The 27,996-nt window shown below is 41.1% G+C and overlaps 1 protein-coding gene and 1 long non-coding RNA gene across 4 annotated transcripts; one reads left to right on the top strand and one right to left on the bottom strand.

Annotated features, from left to right (window-relative positions):
* The first annotated feature begins 65 nt into the window (after positions 1–65).
* On the top strand, positions 66–17,356 carry sult4a1 (sulfotransferase family 4A, member 1). 2 transcript variants are annotated; one of them, XR_003786771.3, is made up of 8 exons: positions 66–438; positions 8,329–8,459; positions 9,614–9,694; positions 10,772–10,898; positions 11,021–11,115; positions 12,004–12,142; positions 14,140–14,230; positions 14,870–17,356. XR_003786771.3 is itself a non-coding variant. In XM_029160287.3 (7 exons), the coding sequence occupies exons 1-7, from the start codon at positions 270–272 to the stop codon at positions 14,980–14,982; spliced, it is 855 nt and encodes a 284-aa protein (XP_029016120.1). In that variant the 5' UTR covers positions 71–269; the 3' UTR covers positions 14,983–17,356. The 2 variants fall into 2 exon arrangements, 1 of the variants encoding a protein (XP_029016120.1); XM_029160287.3 differs by lacking the exon at positions 14,140–14,230 and having other exon boundaries at positions 71–438.
* Positions 17,357–25,887: 8,531 nt separating this feature from the next.
* LOC129604539 (uncharacterized) lies at positions 25,888–27,728 on the bottom strand. Of its 2 annotated transcripts, none has more exons than XR_008695514.1 (2): positions 27,387–27,728; positions 25,888–26,526 (listed from the first exon to the last, which is right to left on the bottom strand). It is a non-coding gene; the product is annotated as an uncharacterized LOC129604539 (long non-coding RNA). The 2 variants fall into 2 exon arrangements; XR_008695515.1 differs by lacking the exon at positions 27,387–27,728 and adding an exon at positions 27,146–27,363.
* Positions 27,729–27,996: the final 268 nt, after the last annotated feature.

Here is a 27,996-nt window from a genome sequence, read left to right as displayed (position 1 = left end):
ATGTACTCGGAAGAACCCTTCCTCCGCACGCGCATTGGTCCTGATGCTGTGCCCCGTGTGCGCGCATTACATCACTTCTCGCCCTCGTGATTGGCTAAAGGTTAACTTGTACACGTAGCATCCACCGCGAGCCTCACCATCCCGAGTCGAGCGACGCTTTAAAATTTCACTATTATCGTCATCTTTTTTTTTCATTACTCTTTAGCGCAGCAGCGGTTGCGCTGGTGTGCGCGATTTCCTCCTTTTTGGATTGGCGGCTCGTTTCGACGATGGCCGAGAGCGAAGCAGACACGCCGAGCACGCCGATCGAGTTCGACAGTAAATACTTTGAGTTTGATGGAGTGCGGCTGCCGCCCTTCTGCAGAGGGAAGATGGAGGAGATCGCTAGCCTCTCCCTCAGAAGTAGCGACATATGGATTGTCACCTATCCAAAGTCAGGTAACTAAGCCTCGAGCAAACCAAGCCTCTCGCTGTTTTTACGAATCTCTTCACTGGCCTTTGCTCTGCGCTGCAAAGGTTACTGCACGTCCCCTGAGGATTGTCAAAGTTTTATAGTGGAAATAAAACACACGGGCACACAACATTACACATATGATTCATCTGGTCTGCTGATTTGATGTTTAATAATCTTGTCAGGCCTAGGACTGGGTGGGTTAGCCAGCCGCAGCTATCTAATATCTAAGCTTACATTATTCAGATAACAACAAACTGAGTCACACATAGCAATGAGTCACACATAAATTGGAGTCTGACTGTGGTGCGGTGCGTCAGTTTGCCTACACATCCAAGCTGGTTGTCATCACCTGCAGCAATCACCCACGCCATAGCTGCACAGATGGGTCTTAATGTTTACTCACATCCTACAGTGTTGTTGCGCAGTGCTGCTGCAGCATGGCTTTCCGTGCACAGTGCCCAGGCCTGCTGTCGCTGGGTGGGTCTATTCATGTAATGGCCGGTTATAGGCAGGTGGTGCACTATTGCTGGTGCATGCAGAAAAACAAAAAGATGCATGTTTGGCTTCATGAAAATCTTCTCTCTCATCGGGTTCCACATCTCAGCATGACAAAACCTCAAGTAAAGTCTGTTTACAATGAAGCCTTATCAGACCAATAATAGTTTTCCCAGATGCAGCCTTTTTCATCTTATAGGAAACTATGTAAATAAAAGATTACGGTGTGTTCATCGGGGAGGGAATTAAACTGAATTGAAACTGAACTAAATTGAACACTATTTATACCAGGTATTGTACAGTAATATGTAGGCCCTCCTATGCAAAGCACATCTGAGTTTATTTGATTTTACTGGAACATAGTCTACACTATGAAATAAAATCTGTTGTTTCAACTGCTGTTGACATCAGGCCTTTACGGAGAGAGTGGAACTAACTGGATTATTAATCGCTGCATGGTAATTTGGCATTTGAACAGATTGCTTAAAAACATACAGATAACAAGCCTTTAGGGTATGAAAGAACAGAAAACTGTTAATCATCAAAACCTTAAAATTCTGTTTTTGCACGTTCTTCTAGTCTCAAATGAAAGTTTTGGATGCAATCCCTGGAAACACTTGTTTCATAAGTTTGTCACCACCAGGGCTGGATTGTTCCATCATTGTCCACTGAACAGACTGAACTCGATGAACTCTGCAACTTCCGAACCAGTGTGCAACTTGCAATCTTCTGTTGTTCTCAGACTGATGTTCTGAGCTGACACTTTGTAAACCTTGCAAATCTTAACAAGGTTCAAGATGAGTTTTTTTAGAAAATGGAAATGCAGGAAGTTACATGATCACCAAGCAGCTACTGTAAAGAGGCTTTAGAAAAGAACACAGATTCAGTCAGCATCCATCTCTGTTTCATGACGTAGCTCCCCCTCCCTCGTGTCCTTCCACAGTGTCTGTATGCTCTTTATGGTGCAGTGGGAAAGAAAGCAGATGGCTGGGATGCCACAGAGCTATGAGGCCATTGGCTCACGTGGGTCTGTCGTAGCCAATGGCGATTCTATAAATACCGAGAGGGGGCTTGCTTTACACTGGAAGTAAATTCATGTTTGTTATGACGGCAGCCATAACTATGCACTATTTGGATTTCACACCTCTGTGCTACACATACGCAAACATAATTGATTGGCAGCGTAATCTTACAGAATGCATTTTATTTACGCTTTTAGGCCAGTGACTCAGCCCATGAAAACACTGAAGTACTGTATCGTTGATGCTGCAGGTCTAAAAATAACCATTGGCTCTCAGAAAGCACAGCAGCCTTTCACTAAGGGCATTTAAACTGATCTGTGTAAACTCCCTAAGAAAATGTTGTCTAGTAGAGGTTTAGCGAATGCATGACTGTCAGAAAGAGGAAAAACTCCCTCTCTATTGTGGAAGAAATCTCCTGCTGAACCTGGCTGGATGTGGGCAGCCATCTCCCTCAACCAGTTGGGGTGAGGGGATGGAGAGAGGGAGAAGAACAACAGCAGCAACTAGCAACAACAGAGCACAGGCAGGATGGTTGGAACAGGGACTGGACACAGGCAAGATGGTTAAATCCACAGCTGCCCATCACAGACACATAGCTCTGAGTCCGATGATACCTGTAGGGGACAGAGTGGGAGAGAGAGAGAGAGAGAGAGAGAGTTTATCAAAAACAAAGGTTTTAAGTCTGATTTTAAAGGCGGAGAGTGTGTCAGCTTCTTGAACCTGAAGAGGGAGCTGGTTCTGTCACGGCGCTCTAGGTAGCGGACCCACATGCACAGCGGAGACAAGGCTTGGCGACAAAAAGGTTTAATAGTTCTCGTGGTCAGGCAGGCAAAGGTCGGTACACAGAGGAAGCAGTTACGGTACAGGCAAGGATCTGGCAATCGGTGGTCAAAGAACAGGCTCGGGTCGAATACACAGCAATCCAGAAACTCCAGCAACGGTACAGACGAGGGCAAGGCAAAAGACACGGTCAAGACGGCAGACAGAAACTGGTGCACGATAACTTACAGGCAGGACGCTGGAGAGTTGTCACGGGTGGATGAACAAACAATCTGGCAAAGTGCTGGGCTTAGAGGTGGTGCTTAAATACTAATAAGAACACAGGTGAGTAATGATTGATAGAATACAGCTGGTGATATCACGTGACTGCCAAGTAAAGCTAAAACAAAAGTGACAAGACAAAACCGGAAGTATAAGAAAATAAAGCAGGAAGTGAGTCCAGACTGTGACAGGTTCCAGAGGAGAGGAGCTTGGTAGCTAAAAGCTCTGCCCCCCGTTCTACATTTAAAGACTCTAGGAACCACAACTAGCCCAGCGCTCTGAGAACGAAGCTTTCTGCTGGGAGCATAAGGAACAATGAGGTCTTTAAGATAAGAAGGAGCTTTATCATTGAGTACTTTGTAGGCGAGTAGGAGAATTTTAAATTCTAGACAGCCAGTGCAGAGAAGCTAATGTAGGAGAAATGTGATCTCTCTTTCTAAGTCCCATCAGAACTCGGGCAGCAGCATTTTAAATTAGCTGAAAGCTTTTTAGGGAACTGTTAGGACATCCTATGAGTAAGGAGTTACAGTAGTCCAGTGTGGCTATCTGATTCAATAGTGTCACTGTGTGATTTTTAGGCCCAACAATATGAACCTCTTTTTTATCGGAATTTAGTTGAAGGAAGTTCTGGGACATCAAGGATTTGATGTCTTTTAAACAACTTTGGTACCGAATGAACCAGATCAACTAGTCTAAATTCAAAGACATTATAGCTGAGCATCATCTGCATAATAATAGAAATTTATTGCATGTGTTCTAATACCATCACCTAGGGGAGACATGTACTGCATAGACTGAATAGTATGGAACCAAGCACAGAACCCTGTGGTACTCCAAAGGTAATCCGTGTGCGTATGAAGGATTTGTCATCAACACGAACAAACTGGAATCTGTTCAACAAATTAGATTTTAACAATCCAAGTGCTGTTCCTTCAATTCCGATGCTATGTTCCAGTCTCTGTAATAGAATTGCTCAATGTGATCAATTGTCCTCTAAGGTGCCTTCGTGCTGCAAACTACCACATCAGACCGTCACTCAGCCTCACAAACTGTAGCCTGTCTGTGAGGTAAGTGGTGGTCCAAGCAGCCAGATGTTTGTGTATATCTGCCACCTCCAGCTTCCTCCACAGCAGTGATGGCTGGATGGTGTTGAAAGCAGTGGAGAAATCAAAAAACATGACTCTCACAATGCTCTCTGGGGACTTCAGGTGAGACCGGGCCCGATGCTGCAGGTAGATGATGGCGTCATCCACGCCGATGCCTGGTTGATAGGTAAACTGCAGCAGGTCCAGTGTTGGGCTCACCTGGGTACGGAGGTGACTGAGGACGATCCTCTCCATGGCCTTCATCAGGTGGAGGTTAAGGTGACAGGTCTGAAGTGGTTCAGCTCCTTAGGACGGAGCCTGGGACTGATGTGATCAGGGCCTGTTGTCTTCCTCGCCTTTGTCCTCCTTAACTCCCTCCTTACCTGGTTCAGATTGAGGCAGAGGGGGGTGGGCAGTGGCTGATCTGGATCTGTGGGTTGTGGTCGGAGAAAGGGCAAAGTCAACTGCATGGTGCTGAGTTGTGAACAGCTACAGCTGGGAGGAAACGCCTGAACTGGAGAGGTGTGAAGAGGGGGCCCGAGTGGATGGAGACTGGTTGCTGGGCAGAATCAAATCTGTTAGTAAAAACCAGAGGTCCTGGTAAATTTCAAGTTGATTGATCTAGACAGTGATTTCTGTAATTTGAAAAAAAAGAATGTTTTTTCTAATGGTGATAATTTTATTAGTAAATTATTTCATAAAGTCATTGCTGTTGAGATTTAAGGGGATAGTAGGCTCAACACAGCACAATGCATGACTCTTAGTCAGCCTGGCTACAGTGCTGAAAAGACACCTGGGGGTTGTTTTTATTTTCCTCAAATAGACTTGGACTTAAACATACTTTATTGAATCCCTAGGGATATTATTTTCTCTGCATTTAATCCATATATGTATAAGGTTGGAGCGCAGACAGTCATACTGGTCTAGGGGGGAAGAGATGGAAGTAAATCTGCGTTAGTATAATGACTGTATATAGTTGTATGACCGAAGCTGACCAAGATATTTACAGTTTAGTCTGGTTGTCCTTGGAGGGAGACACAAGAAGGGATAAAACACAACTGGATTGTAGATTGGACTCGGGAAAAGGAGGGGGAAGGGGAATGGGACATAAAAAAATACAACCAATGTAATAAAATTATTTTCGATTTATGACTAATTTGCCTAGATCTATAATTCAATCGGTCAGGACTCAAGGCCTCCATTGGGTCTATGGAGAACCCTCTCCTAAAGAGTTCAGTTTCTCTATTGTCCATCCATCCTCTTTCCTCCACGGAACAGGCTAAAATGTTAATAATCAGTCCTTCAATCTGGGCTTCTGTTGTAATCCTGTCAACTGAGTATTCTTTCCTTTGTACTTTGGCCAATCGGCTGAGTGACCAAGTGATTACTGTAGCCCCATGTTAAAAATATTTACTCCAGAATAGCAGACCAGGGTGTTCAGAAAGGACAGAGTCAGAGACAATGCAAATAAAAAGTAGTGCCAGGTACAGTAGCAGAAAGAGAACATGTCTGCACTCCTAAAAGGCTGAAGTAAGAATTAAGGTGAAATACTATATTTTCTAGCAGCACGAGAGAAGCTGCGGCATCATCTACAGGAGAATCCACCTGTTCATAAGGAGGTGACTGTTCTCCAAAAGATGATGGAATGATCTGCTTGAATATGGCAACAGCATCGTCAGATAAACCTCTGCTATAGTAAGATTTCTTTCCAGCTGCTACAAGATCAATAATGGTAAATTCAAAAGTTAATAAGAAACGGTCAGATAACCGCATATGTCATGTGTGACTCATTGTAGTCGACTCATTTAAACTAACATATTCATCCTGTGTCACGATCCGGTTCTAGTTCTGCTTTTATTTTGTAAGGACTTAGTTTGTCAGCCATGTCGTCACGTTTTGGTTCCAGTTTTCATTTCCTGTTTTATTTTGGTAGTACTCCTAGTTTCTGTTTCTGTTCTAGCCTTACTTCCCGTTTACGTCATGTCACAGCTGTTCCCTGCTTTACCCGGTCATTATCCACACCTGCACTTCATCAGTAATCAGTTCACCTTGCATTTAAGCACCACTTCTCACCCCAGTACCTTGCCAGATTGTTGTGTGTTGTTCATCACATTCCAGCGTTCTCTAGCCTAGCCTCGTACCGTGAACCTTGCATTGACCACCGACGCCGAGCCTGTCTAGTCCCTGCCTGTCTTGTATGCCTTGGTTTTCGATCCTGCCTGATACCGACCTTGCCTGCTTGCCTGACCACGATCTTATGCCTGACGGAACGGTTTTGTAACCCAGAATCTTGTGTACGAACCTTGCCTGTCCCTGACACCGATTCTGCCTGATCCTGTGTAACCACGTATTGACCCCCTGTGTTTTTTAGAATAAACTCGCACTTACCATCTTCAAGTTGTGTTGCACTGTGCATGTGGGTCTGACATCTGCCGCACTCTGACATCCTGCTGCAGCCAGTTTCTGCCCTTGACTCTGGCCAAAGTCCTGGTCTCTAGGTTAGGTTAGGTAAGGAGTGTTTTTGATTTTGCCTTTTCATTTTGGCTCCTTTTTATTAAATCTGTTTTGTGCCAGTCATGGCCGACCCTGGGTCCTTAATTCTGTTCCTGTCTTGGTCTGCCATTTTGTGACAACAAATACAAAGTATCTAATTAGCCAAAGTATTGGTACTGTATGTAAGGTACATAAACCTAAAATTGCTGCTAAACTTGCAGAGACAATCAGTGTGTTACAAGGCAGAGAAAAAGTCTACAATACGCTTTGTACATTGTACTCCCCACACTGTGACAACTCACCTATACTCGATCACACAGACCCTGATGGATACTCTAAGTTTTGTTCTTGCCTTGTTCTCAGTTCTAGCCTGTGTCTTGGTCGTCATTGTTCTTTCAGGCTGCTGATTTTACTCCTGGTAAATCAAACTAAGATAATCATCAATTCCCAGTAAGTGGCTACACAATGTTTTTATGCTTAAGGGGCTCAATTATTATGGGGACCATGATCTAGTGACTTTCAAGGAACTTGATGTCTCATTTTGAACCACGTGCTAGGTTATGGTTCGTGTTTGTGGATTTATGATTGGACACATTCACAGAACTGACCACAGAATTTACAATGAGACCAGAGCACCCTGGAAATTGCTTTTCATCCTCACTGCTTAGAGCATTTATTTGTGGAAATAAATCACAGTACTCATCGTTGTAGGTTTTTTTCCCCCTCCAGTCAATTTGTTTTGAGCTCACATGCTCAACACTGTTTCAATTTAACCTCATGCCACCATCTTGGTGGATAGCAACAAGGACATGGAGTGGCCTCTTCTAAGAACTAACAAAAATTCAATTGTATTTTTGTCTTCATTCACATTTTGGTAGTTGGACAGGTTGCATAAAGGTATGTATCTTAATCTTGTTCATTTTTAATCTTGGGAAAGTGTAGGATGACATTTGGTCTGTAGGTGATTATGTTTATAAGTGGTGAAGTTGGTTTGTCCCACAATTGAGCTGGTAAGTGGGCGTAATACGTTTGAAGATCTATAAGTAGTGGTGACAGGAGACTTAGTGACTTAGTTTGCATTTGCATTATTACATTACTTACCCATGGGTAAGATCCTGAGTAAGGTTTTTTTTTCTGCAGCATGGCAACTGACATACTGCTTTAGTCGGTCCTGTAGACAGTGACAGCAGGCAGACAGGCAAAAACACTAAGCGGTATAATAAAGAGTTCAACATGCTGTCCATCGATGAACCCAGAAACATCAACATAGGTATAATCAAAGGCAAAGTAAAATGTGCATCGCTTAGCACCCACTGTGAAACTAAGAACAGATCACAAGAAATAAATAATAGTGTTAAAATACTTATCACAGTAAACTAAACGGTAACCGATACATACCTCGCTGCGCTCACCAAGGGTACAATTGTTCCTTAGCATAGGTAATTACTAGCGGCTCACACATGCGTTCCTGAGATGAAAACAGCTACAGTCACAGCTCATTGAGTTAATACATTCATGTTTTACCTGATTTTATGATAATGTTAACATTGTTGTGTTTCTGTTGCCCTTGATAAAGGCAATAGGGAAAGACAATAGGGAAAATAGAATATTTCAATCTATACCGTTTCCTATACTGTACTTTACAGGACTGATCATTTATTTTATTGTAAAGTTGAGAAAGAAGCTGACACAAAAGTCCTGGTGGTCCTCCAAACTTCTGTCTCTTTGGTGTTTGCAGGAACCAGTCTACTTCAAGAAGTTGTGTATTTAGTAAGCCAAGGAGCAGACCCAGATGAGATCGGCCTCATGAACATCGATGAACAGCTGCCCGTCCTAGAGTATCCTCAACCTGGCCTGGATATCATACAGGTACAGTAATAAAACATGGATCAGGGGACATGCCAACACCTTGTTTAGGTTTGAAATTGTAGTACCAGTCCTTACTGTATCTGTTCTCTTCAGTTCGTAATTTCCTTAAAGCACAAACCCAAGTAACCTCTATAAAAATAAACACTTCTTCATCTAGATAATTCCAAAGTCTGGAAAAAACATTGAGCCGAAGACAATACACAGGCTTCTACTTAAGATTTCATTTGGATCTACTCAACAAATCTTCAGCTTTTCAATTTCAATGAAAATAACTGCAATAAATTTAAACTGACCAAATGTGCATTTTTTGCCAAAATGTCTATGGGTGAAATACAAAAACAAACAAGGACCATATTTATGAGCAGTAAAATAATAATATAATATGCCTTTGTGGTTTGGTGACTCAGTCGATATAGTGTTGGCTTGGGGAGCAGTCGGCCCCAGGTTCAAAATGCCCCACCAGAGCACCAAGTGTGTCCTTGAGTAAGACACCTCGCACTAGCTCCCCTGTGGCAGCCCACTACTCCCCGAGCGGCTTCTGACATTATCACGCCATTCAATGGTCGTTATCAGTGGTTATCAGCCCATACGTATGAGTCGGTAGGTGCCCATCTACCTGCTGGCAGCGGTGAATAGGTGCAGTAGGTCGTCGTCATTGATCCGTAAGGTTGATCACGGCTCAGATGATTTAACCAGCAGAGTCAGTAGGGGCGCTGTTGAGCGGTTGTTGTTCAGACTGGAGGATCGAAGTTTTGGATTTTGATTTATTAGCGAGCATAACTTAGCAAGTAGCTAGCGGTATTGTGTTAGCTAACTGTAACCTGAACCCCCCCACCCGTTATCCAGCCCTAACCCTAACAACAATAACCTCTAAAGCTGCTTAACATAGCAACTTAGCTAGCTGTTAGCTGTTTGCGAGGAGGCAGAGCAGGCACCTACTGGCTCGTACGAATGCGCTGATAAGTTTTGATCAGCCCATTCGTTATGGCTGATAACATCCGAAGCGGGTGACTCCCCTCAGGGGCTGGGTTAAAATGCAGAGAACAATTTCCCCAATGTGAGATCAATAAAGTTCTATTAATTTAAAAGATCATTTGATAAGAGGACGACAGATGTCTGATTAAAATGATTTCTTTTTTTAAATCTTTCAACAGGAGCTGACATCCCCTCGTCTAATCAAAAGCCATCTTCCATATCGATTCCTCCCTACGGCCATGCATAACGGGGAGGCCAAGGTCAGTCAGCCGAGATTGGACACCTTCTTAGTATAGTAGTCATGAATTATTGATGAAATGAAATCTGAACTTTTAATACATGACCTTAGACAAAATGGTAATGTTGGGCAACGAACATCATAGGCTTGTCCGTCGGCCATTGAACCATCGGCTGAGAGCAGCATCCAATCATATGCTCAGCGTCTTTTAAGTTTTGTTTGTCTGGGTAAATCTGGAGACACACGAACACAATGAAATCAAAATAACACTGTCTCACCAAATTAGACGACCCATAACAAGATGAACTATACATCTAGAGGGATTCTACGTATTTACACAAAACATTGTGACCTTTGTTTATAGTTTATAGTCATTGCTCTGTGCACAACTAGTATCAACTAACTCTCATTTACATTGCCTCAAGATATTGTGGAGAAAGATTGTGTTAAACACAAATATTTACAATTTACGAAGCACAGTTTAAAATCATTTATTGTATTATATAGAATTGCTATATATGTCTAAGGTGATTTGTCTGTATAAAAGAGTGACGATGTGTCCAAAATGCACAGTAACCAAGTCCGTAGGCATAGCTCAATTAATACACATAAAAATGTAAACTAGTGATTTTGTTGATTTTGAAGCATAGAAAACTCTCTCTAAATGTAAAAACTACAGTAGACATTTTAAGGTAAAACTTAAAAGAACCAAAGCAGTTTGACGATCAAGAATCTCATCAATACATCTGTTTTTATTCACACTGAAAACCCTCAATAATTTACTCTTTCCCCACTAGCACTCTAATAGTGATCTTGGATGGTGAGCCAGTTGGGGCATCAACCAAATCCTTTGGATGAAGTCTAATGTTGAAAGCTGGAAATAACATTGAACACACAGCGATGTGAAAATGTCAAACTAATATGTGTACTGTATGTATATATGTTTCTAACAGATGGAAAAGGGCCACAGGTTTTTTTTAACTTGTGTCCAATTGATAGAGCCAATTTCTATTTCTTATTTTTATCACACAGAAGCGTGTTAATGCCGTGTTCGTTATCGGACTGTGGTGAGTGCTGTTGTGATTCTCTCCTTCTGTAGGTGATCTACATGGCTCGAAACCCTAAAGACCTGGTGGTCTCCTACTACCAGTTTCACCGCTCTCTCAGGACAATGAGCTACCGAGGCAACTTTCAGGAATTTTGCCGGCGCTTCATGAATGACAAACGTGAGTATGAAGTATAGGTCAGTGAAGGACTGGGACTGTGACAGACCATCAGGTCTGGTCCACTCGTCAGTCTAGAGATCAAGTTTTTCAAGTTCTGTCCCTCTCTTTCTTTCTTCTCCCAGTGGGATATGGATCCTGGTTTGAACATGTTCAGGAATTTTGGGAGCATCGGATGAATTCCAACGTCCTCTTCTTGAAATATGAAGACATGTATAAGGTAAGATTAATACTGGCTCTTGTGCTACCATCTGTCTGGTGGCATTATTCTAACAAAAACCCTGTATGTCTATGAGGGCTTGACCATTTAGACGGATGGGGGCATTGCGTAAGTGTGTCTGCGCAAGCACTGCTACACTGTAGACCTTGCTTTACACAATGTGGCACACGTTGCCTTTGCAATTGGTCTATGTTTTTGTCTGAAACCTTCCAGAAGCATCATGTGCCCAATCAATATTTGTTCTTTGCTTCGCCAAAGGTCCCCTTTTACATTATCCGGTCTTATCATGGAGGATAAGGTTCAGACTTGCACACATCCTCTCCCCTGCAGATAAAAGGTTCTTTGAAGGGACGCCTACGCAATCAGCTGAATAATGTCAGACTATGTCTTTTATTTTTCAAGAATATAAAATAAAAGGTTTGCATGGTTTGTTGTACCATATGTCTTCATCTTAATGAATGGCCTTGGAAAGAGATACAGACTGATATGCAGTTCACATAAGAAGAACAAGAAAAGATAATTATGGATTTTTATATTTTAGAAAATTATTATATTTAGAACTACAGAATTATTGGAATCAATATTTTAATAAAGTGCTAAATAGTGGAGACTAACTTTTTCTTAAGATGGCGAATGGGAAGGCTGAATCTTGTACTTCTGAGCAGGAGCATCCTTGATGACATAAAAACTCAACTCTGCTCTGTTCTAATCTCATGTTTGCTGCAATGTATGTCAGACGCTTTTTAAGAAGCAAAATATATGCAGCAACTAAATATGAAATGAACATCACTAAAAACTAAAAATCTCTGCAGGTGCACATTAAGACTCTCTTTCTATTGCTGAACATGTTGTGTACTCACAGGGTGCTGATCCCTCTCTCTCCTCCAGGACCTGGGGACGTTGGTGGAGCAGTTAGCCCGGTTCCTGGGCATTTCCTGTGACAAGGTGCAGCTGGAGGGCATGGTGGAGAGCTGCAACCAGCTCATTGAGCAGTGTGGCAACTCAGAGGCGCTGTCAGTCTGCAGAGGTGAGTAGGAGAAGACGCAGCAAAATATAACATGCCCAGTTCGTCTGCAGCTGAGTGGATAGAGAATAGAGCTGGTGCACGGGTCTAGGTGAACAAACCTGTGATTGCACTTATCCAATACGAGTGATGCGTTCAACTGAACAATCAGATGATAGCTACATTAAAAGGCCCCTGTTATGCTTTTTTTCCAAGCGTAAAACGGAGATAAACTTTGTAGGTCTGTCTGAAAATGTGCGCTTTAAGCCATCTAACAAAACAAGCTGTCAACAGAATGTTGCTCACACCTCCTTTGCAGAAGCACAAATGACGGCAGGAAATGTCACAATCCTTCTTGTTGTCCTGGTAACAGAAGCCACAGTACATTATTATTATTATTTTTTTTTTTTTCAAATGTCCATTCAGAGGTTTCCTCGATCACAGTGGCTGTGCCACGATATTAATTACTGTCTGCCATAATTCAGTTTCAGGGCCTGGTTTGTTTTAGGCAGTGTTTGGTGGGGCAGTGTTAACAGACTACTACTAGTTTACATCCAGGATGGATTTCCTACAGCTACTTAGCCACAGTTTGTTTTTTTCTTTCTTTCTTTTTCTTTCTAGTCGAGATACTGTGACTCAATAGATCATTTAAATATTTGTATTTTTTGGTTGAATATTCTGTTGATATAATTGATTCAATTCACTTTAATTGAGTGAACAAGCTGCAATTATGTTCGAAAGGAACAATGCTTTCCTTCCAAGACGGATTTTCAAATTGAGGTATTTGAAATACATAAAGCAGATTACATTTGATGGTCCTCACATGGCGTGTATTGAACTAAACTTTCCTTTCAGGTTTCATGTAACTGTGTGAGGAATGCAACTATGCCTCAAGTCCAGTCCGTCTGAGAGTTTGAACCGTGCAGTGAACAAAGTTGCACATTGAATGCTGGGAAAAGAATGGTGCTAATGTGTTTACCAAGTCATCACTCCTTACATTTGATTTACTGCAGTTGCAAAATTCATTAGATTACAGGATCTACTGTATTGTGGAAATTATCATTGTGTTTTTACTACCACGTAAGAGTATTTTACAACTCCCTTGGAGCTTTATATGAACTTTTCTAGAGAGACAAATGGTCAATATTTAATCTGAATGTCCTCTTTCTCACTTCTAGGAACCAAAAACCCAAAAAAGCCTAACTGTAGGGCACGATATGGTGCTTTGCATGGGTCATTGGCTGCCTCGGGGATCAATGGGTTTGTTTGGGTGTGGTGTGCTTTCGCTGCAGTGGGAATATTATTGGATCAGGATCAGAATGGCTGTGATAGAGAAATAGGTCGTGACAGCAGGTTTCACAAGATATTTTGCCCTTTTGCCTGGTCTAGCTGGAACATTTTCCTATTTCGACACACACATCGTACGATGCGATCAGACCTTGTCAGCACCTCGGCCTCAAACTTACTTTAGCTGCACTGATGATTATAGAAGCATGATGATTACACAGATTTTAAAACAAACATATACACCTGTACATTCTAGTCTACAAAAAATACATGCACATATGTGACTGCTGTAAATATTCTTCTAGCTGTTATATCGATTCCCAAAGAGATTGGTAAATTCACAAACAAGCAACAAAACATAACTTTTATGCAAATAAAAATAACAGCTACTTCAATTAGATCATTTTGTGTAACGCAATGTGTTCATATCAATCAATTATACAATTTACTGTTGAATACTTTAGCTTTAATATAAGCTTTAATAAAGTCCTGTTGAAGCACTGGAAACCAGGGACCAGTGAAGGTGATGACAGCACCACACTGTGGCTACATGTGGTTTTACATCATAAAATACATTTCAGTTCAGTTCTGTTCATCAATTCAAACTTTGAGTTTTACCTATTTTTTAATTCCTTTTTAATTTTATTAGTTTTGAGTTTGCTTTACATTGTCATTCCTGTTCTATATGTTTTTTCCCCATTTTGTTGTTCCTCCATCTATTGTGTGTCTTTTAGTGCAAATTGGAGGTCTGGTGTCTGCTGTGCTATGGGCTTAGCCCACAAGTGGCAGTCATTGTGATTGGTCTCTCACACCACAGTGCAGCAGGTGAGTCACTGCAATATCATGCTGCCGCTGAAGCACGTCACATCAGACCTGATGTTTTCAGGACAGACTAAAACAAATAAACACACACTAAAAAGACAAAAGGTAATTCATGTGGCTTTTTCAAATGAGCACCACCATCATAATTGCATAATGAGTGTCGACAAGTAATAATACATGGGTAGTAATGGAAGAATATCACATTATATCAGAATATATCAGCCTTGTTGTCAAGTACTTATTATTTATTTATTCTCTAGTATTCCGTGTGTGTTCACCATGATTTGATTCCTTTTCATTTTTCTCATTACATCATTTGTTTCACTCACCAATCCTAAGTGCAGGGTGCAGTGCATATGTTCACATACATGTAGTTTCTATGTGTGACATCAAATATTACTCATTCAGTTTTACCTTTTTACTTAGTTATTTGTTCTGTTATTTGTGGAAACATGCAGAGGTTGCAAGTTACAAGCACTTAATTGCCGTAATTCCAGTTACAACTGTTTTGCCTTACAAAGACAATCAATCGATCTTCTCTCTTTATACGAAGTTTAAAAAAAAAAATTAAACTTATACATTTAAAGATATTGGTTATTGAAAACCATCCTTGTCTTTCTTTATATTATGTCTTTTCTGCAGGTCGTGTGGGTCTGTGGAAGGACATCTTCACGGTGTCTATGAATGAGAAGTTTGACGCAGTGTATAGACAGAAGATGGAAATGTCCGACCTGACTTTTGATTTCAATCTGTGAGGAATGTCTATCTGCCAAAACCTACATTCTTGCACCTTCATTCAAGCCCACCAATGTTTTGGTTGCGCTACAAGACTTCTCTAAGAAAGCAAGTTACGTCGACAGGATGTTTCTGTGGACTGATGAAAATAAATACACAACAATTTGAGGTTACTAAAGTTTCATAGGTTTGACATTTTAACCCATCATAAAATTCTCTGTTGGCAAACCATTTTACTAATGCAGCATTATTATGATATTATTATTATATTGTAGATTTTAACTAAGTTCAGTGGCGGGTCGTTTTGTTTCGTTATGTCTTGCTGGTGTCTTATATGAAATGGTGACAATTATTAAAACTTTGTAGACTAATATCTTACATTTACATTTTTATATTTGAGTTTTGATAGTGTCCATGATCTTTGTTTTCAACTCTTAAGTGAGCTTATTACTTTTAAAGGCTCTGAAAATTAAGTGTTCAACTGGCCTATTTTAAGGTGATGTAAGGTGTACGTGTGATTCTGAATGGATTTGCAAGCTGTGGTGTCACATTGACGCTATTATGAGGTGTATTCATTTAGGCCACGTGTCTAACAGCGGTCCTCGAGGGACTGTCTCTGCTGATTACCTGGAACAGCTGTGTCAGGTGGCTTATCCAGCTGTTGATTGGCTGAACACACCGGGTCTAGGTAATCAGTAGGAGCTCGAGCAGAGAGAGAAAAAGAGTAGCCGAGTTGAGGCAGGACTAAGTAGGACATCGCTAATGGCCTAGGTGTAAAATGCACGGCCCGCCACTGACTAAATTTAGCTTTAAAAAGCTAAATGCGCTGCTGTGTTTAGCAACTAGTTTGCTAAACCCTTGCTCATTGTTGCCAGATAGGTTGAGTAGGACTGAAGAGTCAGAGCTTTTTGCTTAGGCTTTTTTGATTGAACACACACTTGTAGAATGAACCTGAACCAAAAATGCTTGAAAATCAAAACAATGAACTAAAACTTACTAAAAGGCCTGTAAAAAGTAGTCAACTGAGCATGTTTATCTGTGGCTTTGTCACTGTGAGCACAATACACGTAGATTAACATTATAATTACTTTAATTTTACTTTTGTTCAACTTTAAATCTAATGTTACACAAAGTTCTTATCAGTGGCATCTCACTCAGATTATAGGGTGAGGGGTCCAAGGTGGTGGACTAAAGAGTCATGGAGGATCACTGTTTAGGTTCATTTGCTAAAGACTGCTGGGGGGAGTTCCATCCACTATAAACACTTGACACAAGTGTTTCATCTTTGTGTGAGTGAGTGGGCATGAAAAATTAACATTGAAGATATCTGTCAGAATTCAAATTCAAGGCATTGTAAAGCTGCTAAGCTGCTACAAATACCTACTGTAAGTTTAACACTCGATGTGATGTATTTACTTGCTCTGTCCGCTCCCCTGTAGTGGTTAGTGGTGGTGCTCTGTTATTGGATAACATCCTGTGTACAGTAATATGCGATCTCCCAGGTATTAGAGCTGTTTGTTGAGCCTTGTAATTCATATCTACAGTATCTTTTGGATGCATAAAGTACTGTTAGAACAAGAAGTTGCAACAGGTATCTTTAAGGAATTGGACCTTTGTCCTTTGTTTTCCACTACAAGTAGGCTGTAAAATCTGTTCCAGAGCAGAAAGGTAACCTTAAAGGTTAGATCTGCTAATTTCTACGTACTAGTTCTACTAGATCTATCTACTCATAAGGAAATGTAATTTCTTGTTCATTAGAAAAGTACGATGGGAGAGTAACGACTGGCCAAACTTTTTTTCTGCCAATGAGAGATTTTGCTCAAGATTTGCGTTGGGGTAAATTATTCTGGGTAAATTTCCTGAAGGTTAATAAATAACCAAAAGGTACCAGGACCTTTAGAGTAGTACGGGTTGATGATGCTGATGATAAAGCATCCGGCCATATTTTCTTTCTATTCTCTTTTGACTGCACTTGGTGAACACGCTGGTCTCTGTCTCCTCCTTTTTTCCCAGCAGTGTTGTGTTTTGGGGACAGGCTATTATAAAAACCTATAACCAGCATGGACTGTGTTCAGTGTAGTGTCATGGAAACAGCAGCCCCTTCTCTTCCTCTGTCGTCGCAACTGCCAGCCCGACGGACCAGTTTACAACCAGTTTATATTCACACTTGTGAATGTCTTGCGTGGATGTAAACAGCAACCTTGGTGCACTTGTCACACTCCTTCGGTTACACCCATCCATTCATTGTCCTTTCTTGTGTTTACAGCTCGTAGCCAAGGTTTCAGCTGCCCGCCTCCACTTTTATTATTAGTTTGGGTTTTTATTCTCTTTCCTTCTATTGTATTTGAGATACTTTGCTTGCTGGTTTATTAATAAAGTTGTGTCTTTAGGGTATGTCTGATGACTGTGTTGTCATTCTTGGGGAAAAGAATATCAAAGTAGAAGTGAGAGAAATGCATCTGTGCCAGAACTGTATGTAGGGGTCAAATGTTTATAGACTAGTCCAGACGTTTGCAGAAGTTTCATCCCCTTGTTAGCAGTCACCTGTTACAGACATGTTGTGGAGAAGAACATGAAGGTAAAGGTAAAACTAAATTTAGTAGTTTGGTAGTAATGTAGTTTTGCATGCACTTGTTCCTTTGCATCCGTCTTGCAAACTGTAAAACAGACACATCCATGGAGACAGAAACACATGCGATCATTTTCATGCGTTAACTAGCAACCACAGCCAGGCCTCTCAGTGCACTTTATCAAGCCGCCTCCCCACACAAGCACAGCAGTTTCACTCACCATGGCCAAGTTGCTGCCTCTTCGCAGTGACAGGGGGCAACTCGTGTTCAGCCCCTCACCCAGCAGGGCTCCTAGCACAAGGCATTCCTTTACGAGGAAACAGACGGGTAGAAGACCCAGGCAGATGTGGCTCCACGCGAAAAGAGGTGCGTAAAAGATTACTAAGGCTTTTTTCATAGAAACTAGACCTACTTGTCCTCTGTTTCAGGTCAGGGGCTCAACATGGAGGAGCTGGCACCCATGATCCATTACAAAGTGGTGAACATCAGGGCAGCCTTTAAGGCCAAGGACCCTCAGGGGACAGGCCTAGTGAGCAACAAAGACTTCAGACAAGTCCTGAACAGCCTGACGAGTCTTAGCCAGAAACAGCTCCAAACCCTCCTCAGCGAGGTAAGAAAGGCATCATTAATAGTGAATTAATATTTGTCTGTGGGGGAGGCACTACACCAGCATGCACACTTGCAAAGTGCTACTATACAGATTTACTATATTATATTTACTATAAGCAGCCTGAAAAGTCATTTTGTGTAAGTTCAAAGACAAACTTTATTTTTTGATAAAGTTGATTGATACTCTTTGTTTTGTGTTACTAAAAGTCATTTCTCCTTATCGCTGTTACAAATGCACACATTAGGAGGGCAGCTACTCAAGGCAGACAGACCCAATTACCTAGACTATTCCACTTAAAGACACCAGACAGGCTAACAAACCGAGGACCCAATTGTACAATCACAGATGTACCAAATCAACTCATTTAATAAAGTTAGGACGGGGAACACAAACAGGCTAAAACTATGGAAACAAATAAAGTAATAAACAGAGAACTTGACTAACCTGCTGAGCGCAGGATAACAGCTTAACGTAGGCTGGTAGGAAGTATAACAAGACCGATAGGCAACATATAACAAACCTGAAAATAGTACTGAATGACAGAGTGACAGCTTGCAAACACAGGATACAGACCAACATAACAGTGACACCAGACCAACAAAAGTGTAATGTGGACTAAAGCCTTAAACACTGAATGTGGCGATAGGTTTACTGTAATGACTGGCATGATTACAGGATGCAGAGACAGGAAGTGACATCACTACTGTAGCTTGAATCATCAAATATATAATTGGTAAATACACACACACATTGAAAATGACACTACATTAATATTCACAATGGCAACAATGGCAACGTCAAGAAAAAAAGGAAAAGAAGAAAAAAATAATTTATTATTTTTACCCGTCATGTAATATACACGACAAAGTACTTAAAGAATCAAAATATGAGAACACGTGATAATTTAGAGTGATTTTCTTTCATTTTCAGCTGTAGTATGTGTAGCAAAATGGAAAATAAAAACAGGACGATGTTCAAAATTGACTCAAAAACAATGGTGAAGCTACCCAGGGACCATAAACCTCAGAAAAATGCAACATACTGAGTCATGTATGTAAATACCTTTCCTCGGGTGAAAATCACTCTGGTTTGGACAGATCCCTTATACCAGGATGCAGCTGCCATGTTTATAGTAGTTTTGCTGTTGCAGTCGTCCACCAAAGGATGGCAGTAGAGGATTTTCTTTATCCTGGGCGGAAGGACTGGTCCGAGGAAAGAAGTGAATCTGGCAGCTGTTAGAGCAGACGTTATTTATTTGCACTTCTGTCGCATTGGCTGCCACAAGTTCCTCCTCTGATCTCCCTCGCTAAGTTATTCTTCACTTCATGAATTCCACAGCAACCTGCAGATGTTTATAATAAATAAATTCAACGTGGGAAAGCCTGCGGGGCCCCAGCAGCAGGGATACGTCTGGGTGATGTCATGTTCACGAAGCCCAATAATGAGAATGCATTGGAACATTTCTTCTCTCTGCCATTGATCAGTGTGTGTGTGTGTGTGTGTGTGTGTGTGTGTGCACTCTGGCGTACCCGCCCCCCTCCTTTACCTTCATCTGTGAGCATCATGCCTCTGTCACTCTGCTACACCGCTGTAATCGTCTCCACTGTTCCTCTTTGTTCCGTCTCAGCGCTCACGCCTGACAGTTTGACTGGCTGTCTTTTCCAGCACACATTTCCTACCCATAATATCTGCACACTCCGTGTGCCCCCCCCTCCTCCACCCAAACGCACCCCTCCTCCCTGAATTGCATGCCTGCCCCTCCCATTCACAATCTTTTTCATTAAAAGACACGACATGGAGCGGAGCAGATTAATGCACATTCAGGAAAGTTCCTCAAAGTTTACTTTAAGGCATTGGACCTGGAGCTGTTAGTTCTGATGACATCTTGATGTGGAAGTCACTATGCTGTATCGAGTGAGAAGCCCCCTTTCCCCCATCTTTGCACATTTTATGTCTCTGTTCTCTGTTTTTTTGTTAAATATTGTCCCCTTTGCTGAAAAAAACATACACAGGGACCAAAGCAGAGAAAAGCCATGTTTTATGCTCCTCCTCTGACTTAATGTCTTTCTGCTGTGTTTTTCAGGTTAATAAAAATTGATTTGGATTCCTCCTAAATTTGCCAGAATCCCATCTTCCTATTTGGAAACAAAATCCATTTCAATTTTAATTTGGGAGAATTTGTCTTCTTTTCTAACTTCTGAGATGTATGATTCAAATGTCTAAACCATCTGTGTGAAGTAAATAAAAATTCAGTGTGTGTATAGTGTAGTGTGAATGGTATGCAGTACAATAGAATAGTAAAACTACCTGTATGCAGTACTGGAAAACCAACAACCCCTACAGTACTTCATACAACTTTTAGATACCACTACTTCTCCCCAAAGGAGGGCGTGGTACTGTATATTGTTATGCAGCAGTGAGACAGTTTGGACTGAATGCAAACAGACTAACGCCAGCCTGATTAGTTAAGTACCCCATTTGCACAACTGGACTCGGGTCAGAATTCTTCCGTCGAAGCACAATTACACTGTGATTATTACAATTAAATATTGCATATAAAGTACTGTGTTGCACATAACAGGGAGTTTTAGCAATAGTCATGTTTTTGCATAAAGGACGTCGTTTCAAGGTGATCTTCCTTCCCGTCTCCACCATCTCTCTGTCACTGACCTTCCATGTCACTGCACGTCACCCCCGCTGTCGCAGGTATGTAGAGCACGGTGGGGGCTGTGTGTTCTGCTCTGTGGCTGCTGATAGCGGTGATAATTGGATGGGGTGGTGCCTATAATAAAACTCAATGCCAGGAGCTCCGCTGGGGGACTGCTGCACTGGATTACACCATGGAAGGATGTAGGGCAGGGCCACAGGGACTGTACTTTGATTATGAGACACCGAAATAGGTACAACGCAGCGCACCGAGCGAGCATGTGCGCGCCAAGAATCTGTCTGCTTGATTGGATGAACTGTCTGAGAGTATTTGTGCGTGAAAACTAGTCTTTTAATTTTGTGTATTTGGGTAGGTGCCAACTCCACCCCCCAAGTTTTCCTTTAAACATGTGTGTGAGAGTTAAAGAAGCACAAGGTCAGAACAAAAGCATGCAGCTGCGGTCCCCAGGTGTGCTTCGTTCTGAAGAACAGCACCCAGTGTATTGCGTGAAAATTACTGCTCAATCCAGCACTGCCACCCCTGGCGATGACACGCTGCTCTTCCTGTCTCCACAGAGACTCCATTACATGTGCCATTACATGTATCACAGATGCTGTTAATGGAATGTTTGAAAAAGTTTGGAGTAGGCAGTTCAGCACGCACATCATCATCATCATCATCATCATCATCATCATCATCATCATCAACTCATGCCACTTTTTGTGCGTGTGTATGTGTGGCTCGGTTTCACTCCCATGTTTTTTCTGTGTACTGTAGGTGTGTGTCGAGCCCAGTGCAACAGTGGACTATGTGCATTTTCTGAAGAGGTTCGGCCGAGGGCTCGTGGCCACCAGAGCTGGAACCGGCACTGGCACCAGCCATCACAGCAGCGAAATGAAGTACAGTCCACACACACACACACACACACACACACACACACACACACACACACACACACACACACACACACACACACACACACACACACACACAATGCACGTATGTAAAACATGCATTTGAATTTTCTGGCATTTGGTGGCAGCAAATTAATACAGCTGTTTTTACACTTTCTGCTGTTTTTATCAGACATCGACCAAAGAACCTGTCCCTGCCTGAGATTGAGAAGCATCTCAAACATAAGGTGTGCACCCTCTGTTTCCATTCAGTGTGTGTAGGGCCCTAGGTTAGGTTTTATTATATGAATTTCAGCTTTTCCTATAAGCTATAACTGCTTTTTGGTATCATATCTGGTTATCATCAGGTTAAAACACAGAACAAACCTTAGAATTCACTGTATCTCAATAAGTTTGAGGCCTGTCTAAACACACATGCCCTAACACTGTGTGTTACAAACTGTCTAACAAGACAGACAAACAAAACTAATGCCGCTCGCCTGAGCAGGGGAATACTTAGCCGAGGCGAGGCTAAATGACATTTGCACAGCACAGCTAACTCAATCCCTGACGGCATTGTCAAAATACAAGGCAAAATACAAACTTGGAGCCTGGGACCAGGCAAATAAACAGGGTGAGGACCAAAATGCACAACCCAGAGGACCATAATTTAACGTAATTTAAAGACACAAACATAACCTGACACACTCATTATAAGGAACTAACCCAGGCTCATAACAAATATATTTAATATATTCAAATTAAGAAATCAAACAAAACACATGTGGCACTCTACAAACCATGCATACTGTATCTCATATAACAAAAGAGCCAAACCTCGGCCCAGGTAGTATTACATACAGTAAGTCATTGTTACATTACCCATATTGATAATTACTTATTAGTACAGTATCATACCCTGTATGATATCCATATACAGTACGTTATTCGCAGCTTGGGTTACTATAGCTAAATGTCCGCGTGAAAATCACTGGATGAACATGATGATGTCAACATGACATCATCCACAAAAAACAGAGATTAGTGTACATTTTTGGCTTTGGCTCTTTCCTGTTTATTTTTTATATACACAAATAATTCATAGATCTTTTGAGGTACTAACTTTTTAGCAGCAGATTTTGTAGATGAGATGTTTGATTCGCTCTCAGTTCAGGGCAGAGACATTGGACACCACCTTTCTATGGGGTGCCAAATGTAAAAGGAGCACCTATAACTAGTTTTCTCACATTTAACTAAATGACACAACATGTTTTCTCACATTTAGTTAAATGTGCAAAAGTCTAAATGTAAATGTTAAATGTTAAATGTAAATGTTAAATGTTAAATGTAAATGTTAAATGTAAATGTTAAATGTTAAATGTAAATGTTAAATGTTAAATGTAAATGTTAAATGTAAATGTTAAATGCTAAATGTTAAATGTAAATGTTAAATGTTAAATGTAAATGTTAAATGCTAAATGTTAAATGTAAATGTTAAATGTAAATGTTAAATGTTAAATGTTAAATGTAAATGTTAAATGTTAAATGTAAATGTTAAATGTTGGCCGAGCGTAAAACTGAATATTCATGAATGGGCAAGTAGACTCCATCCCTACCCTCAAACAGCGCTGGTCTCAGATCAGAGACGCGAACTCAATCACCTCAAACAGTGCGCGCAAACCCCGCCCACATCTGATCTGGAAACTTTTGTTTTTAGCCTGGACGTAACTTCGGCTAGCTAGTATAGTTAGCCAACTAATTCTCCACCGGCGCCACAGAAATATTCTTTTTAAACCTACTTGACTTCTCATTAATGGTGTTTACGACAGAACGGCAGTTTGAAGCGGAGCCTCAGCCCGCACAACTGCCGTTACAGCCCGTTCAATCTCCCCCAACGGGAGGGAGTCGGAGCTGGCGGCCATGATGGCTTCGACTTCAAGCTTCTCTCCAGTATTTTCGTGCACCGATCCAGAGTCAGATGTGGGCGGAGCTATGCGTACTGTTTGACGTGTTTGAGTTCGCGTCTCTGATTTGAGACCAGCGCGAGTTTTACACTCGGCCAACATTTAACATTTACATTTAACATTTAACATTTAACATTTACATTTAACATTTAACATTTACATTTAACATTTAACATTTAGATTTAACATTTAACATTTACATTTAACATTTAACATTTAGATTTAACATTTAACATTTAGATTTAACATTTACATTTATATTTAACATTTACATTTATATTTAACATTTACATTTAGACTTTTGCACATTTAACTAAATGTGAGAAAACATGTTGTGTCATTTAGTTAAATGTGAGAAAACTAGTTATAGGTTCTACTTTTACATTTGGCACCCCATACCTTTCGGAGATATTTAAGATTTGCAATGTTACTGAACACCACAATAGTGAACCAGGCTTTTCGTACATGGACCAAATTGTATCAAATTATCTAGAATAAATTGTTTTGAGCCTTCAAAACTGAACTAACAAAGCATCTGGAGTCTTGAAGCCCATACTCACATTTGGCTGCAAGTATATCTGACGACAGATTGGTTGAGGCAATGTCTGTAGTTCGAAGAAAGTTTCTGCGCTTGGCCGACTCCCTGTTGGAAAGAGGATGAACGGAAAAGAGATCTATACTCATGACAGGTGTTTAAGGTTTAGTCCAAATTGTGAACTTAAAATGAATCATCTCCTTTTTACTGAATAATTCAGTTCACAAAAGAGACGCTTCTATTGAGAGCCACTGATCCTACTGCTTCACTGACTGACGCTCTGTGTGCGGTGTGTGAGTGTACTGTACGGGGTGGACGCATCACCAGTAGTAGCCAAGTAAACAATATGCCAGTGCATTTGGGTGTTTTATACTTAGAAAAGAGGAAAAATAATCCATAATAAATAATAATTTCCACAGTTAAAGGAGTCATATCATACTTTTCATTCTAAAAAATATTAGACTTTAATGTCTCAGTAAGGTCTCTGTAAATTTTCATCCCTTTAGATCATCCACACTGCCCCTGTCAATGTGTGGTTTTCACTCCCCATCAACGCTGTGTTTTCTGGGCGTGTCGCAAGCGAAGCTGCTCACCACACCTCTGTGCGGAAGCGCATACCTTTTTTGTTGTTGTTGTTTTTTTTAAAAAATTGGCTCCATGGATACGAGCCACCGCACGGTTACGATACAATAGGTGGCAGTAGTGCGACATTGAGAATGCAATCCACCGCAATCCTCCACAGAAGAAGACGACCCACTACAGGACTGCACGACATTAGCCAGCTGGCTCGTAGCGTAGTAGAACCATACGTCTACGATCCCGAATCTGACCCTGAAGCTGAAGAGGAGGCTGTTGAAGTCGCCACATTTCGGCTGATGCAAGATGTGTCTCATTGGTAATGTCGCATTTACTTTAATTGATTTATGTAATTTGCAAAGCGACTAGCGGTTGCTAATGCTTATGCTAAATGGCGTGTGCAGCTTGAATATTCACAACACGACTTTCCTGGAAAACTCTCGTTAATAGATAACACTACTTTAGCTTACATTATTCAAATAAATAAGTTTGAGAGCATAGCTGAAATAATATAAATACATTTTACATTTACACATTTCACTGTTTTTGTCTTACTTGTGCTGCTGTTCTGACAATTTTATTTAAAAAATGTGCATTAATATTTAGAGCAATCACTGCATGACCTTCCTGGGAACAAAAAGCATTGGTTCAAATTATATATTGACCTAACGTATTTTTACTGCTTTTAATTATGTTTTTTGTCATTCTTGATAAATCTGACAGTAATATGTCTCTGTATCTGAAGTTGTTACAGGTATCTAGTCTACAGAGGCTAGTGAGCTGGTGCTGAGGATTCCTGGGGTGAAGAATCTGAGTTGCCATCTCTTCATGCTTGGGTTGTAGATGAAGGCAGTTTCCTGATGGATAAAACACAAATACTCATAGTATGATTGATGTAGACCACCTGTGGAATAACTCCTTTACCATTTGAGTAAAAATGTGTTTTTTGTGAGTGCAACACTCATTAAGAATTTTTTTATTTTATTTATATAGAATTTATATGCTTTTTATTTATGGCCGCTTCAACTTTATAGCTTACCATATTAGAAAGAGAAAAACATGTAATTTCAATACTATGATTTCCTAAATAAAAGTGTTTTACCTTCAGAAACAGAGTTTAGTGAAATACATAATAGTTAAAGCCAACTTTATTGTAAACCAAAAAAATACACCACTACTCCAAAGCTAGAACAAACTGTTACCTTCACACTCCAATGTGCAATGTATAGGTTACTGAGTTAATTAAGAAGTCTGGGGGTTTGAGGTCAGAAGCTTTTGCAGGGCCTTGCAGACGAAATGCATGAAAGTAGGGTAAACAGGGAGATGTGGTGATCCTTGTTCTCATCACTATTTGGAAGACTGAGCGGAAGCAGTCCTCTACCAGATGGAAGCTGTGGCTGTCCTCACCATCACCTCATCAAAACAAAAGGTACTGCAATCAGAATTGTAGATTAGTGAAATGTTCATTATTATGTAGGTCAAAACCTTCTCTAATGTAAGAACACACAATACCAGACAAAAAATTAAACCAAACAAGAGGACAGGCCTGTCTGTGCTAAAACAACAGATAAACAGTTGTTACAATTCAAATATAAAATCTAAACAGTATATACCAATTAAAATCTTCTATTACCTATCTTACTGTTGGTACATACAAACTTACATACCTTCACTCCTGAGCTGGGCAGCAGATGTCCGTGTACCAACAGTCTGCAGTGATTTCTCTGTTTGACAGCCTCCTTGCATGTAGGTAACTGGGATGTGGCTCCCTACAGTATAGAAAAGACTGTTACATTTACTGTAATTGTATTGGTCCTACAAATATAATGGCTATGGTACAAGCTATAGGTAACTGACCAGATAAGCAGCAGGTATTGTAGAGATGTGACTAATTAGCAACTAAGCTTGAAACACAACACAGTAATCATTCCAACTAATCGTGTTAGAATTTGATAGAACAATGACATAACCCCAAATCACAAGTTGATTTAGGCTGTGACACAGGACGGGGTAATAAACATAACCGCGTTCATCTGCAGGTTCTTTTTGTAGCAATCGACCAGCTGTAGCTCTAAAGTGCAAAGGCTTAAAGTCATGCTAACGGCTAACGCAACACAAACAGGAGCGGCAGCACGTCAACAGGACAAAAGCTCGATCCACCGCTTCCTGCCTGTCGCCGATCGAAGGCCCATCGCTATTAGCTGTTCCCCACACAGGTGTGTGATTGCACCAACTCAGAGTAGCACATTTGAAAGGGACAAAGGCTCAGTTGACTCACTGTAGCCGTTAGCGACGCTAGCGATTAGCTTGTCTCACATGTGGGTAACTGCATTTTAAACAGACCTAACTAACATATTTAGAGATCACAAGTATCAAGCACAAACTTACTACAGCGAGCTAGATCCACCGCTCCCTGCGTGTAGCCGCTCGATGCCGTTAGTCATTAGCTTTTCTCCACACAGGTGTGTGGCTGCAGGAGCCCACATGAGCACATTTGAAGGGGACAAAGGCTCGACTTGCTGTAGCCGTCAGCATAGCTAGCTAGTAACTTGCCTCACACATAGGTTACTACATTTTAAACGGACAAACTAACATTTTAAAACATTATAAATATCAAGCATGTACTTACTTCAGTGAGTGGATGACGGACTTTAGGAATAGGTCCTTTTTTCCATCAGGAGCCGTGAAACAAATCCAGCATTGTACGCACCCTCGTTTGAAATGCACATACGTATAAATGCTGAGTCAGTGTTTCTGGCACCGGTCCGTTAAAAATAAAAGTGACCTACAAAGCCCTCACTTGTTGATCCCTTGTTAAAGTGAATAGACTTTGGTGTTGGTTAGAACACCTAAGAACTGAACTATTTCTATGGGAGGACTTGGGCGCTGCCGTGCTCATCTGTTCACGGTGAGTGAGAGGGGGGAAATGGCGGAAGTCCAGTTTTGGTTCGGGATCATTGTGGGGGTGGTGGTTCAGGATTTGCAGGGAGAACTTTCAACTAGTATGACGAAACCTGGGGAAGGCCTCAGAACAGTAGATCTCTCTCTCCATTGGATGAGAAAATTTACGTTTTCAAAATGTGAAAAAAGCAGGAAATGCATTTCTACCGTGCTCAGTGTGTGTATATGTGACCCATAGAGTCATAGGGACGCTCCAAAATGTCTAAAAAGTGGATTTTGCATGATATGAGCCCTTTAAACAATAGTGGGATCAACAGCACTGTCTGTTTTCTACGTCA

This window comes from Betta splendens, chromosome 9 (genome assembly GCF_900634795.4).
Source record: "Betta splendens chromosome 9, fBetSpl5.4, whole genome shotgun sequence".
NCBI classification, from domain to species: Eukaryota; Metazoa; Chordata; class Actinopteri; order Anabantiformes; family Osphronemidae; genus Betta; species Betta splendens.
This window is presented reverse-complemented; position numbering and strand designations above follow the sequence as displayed.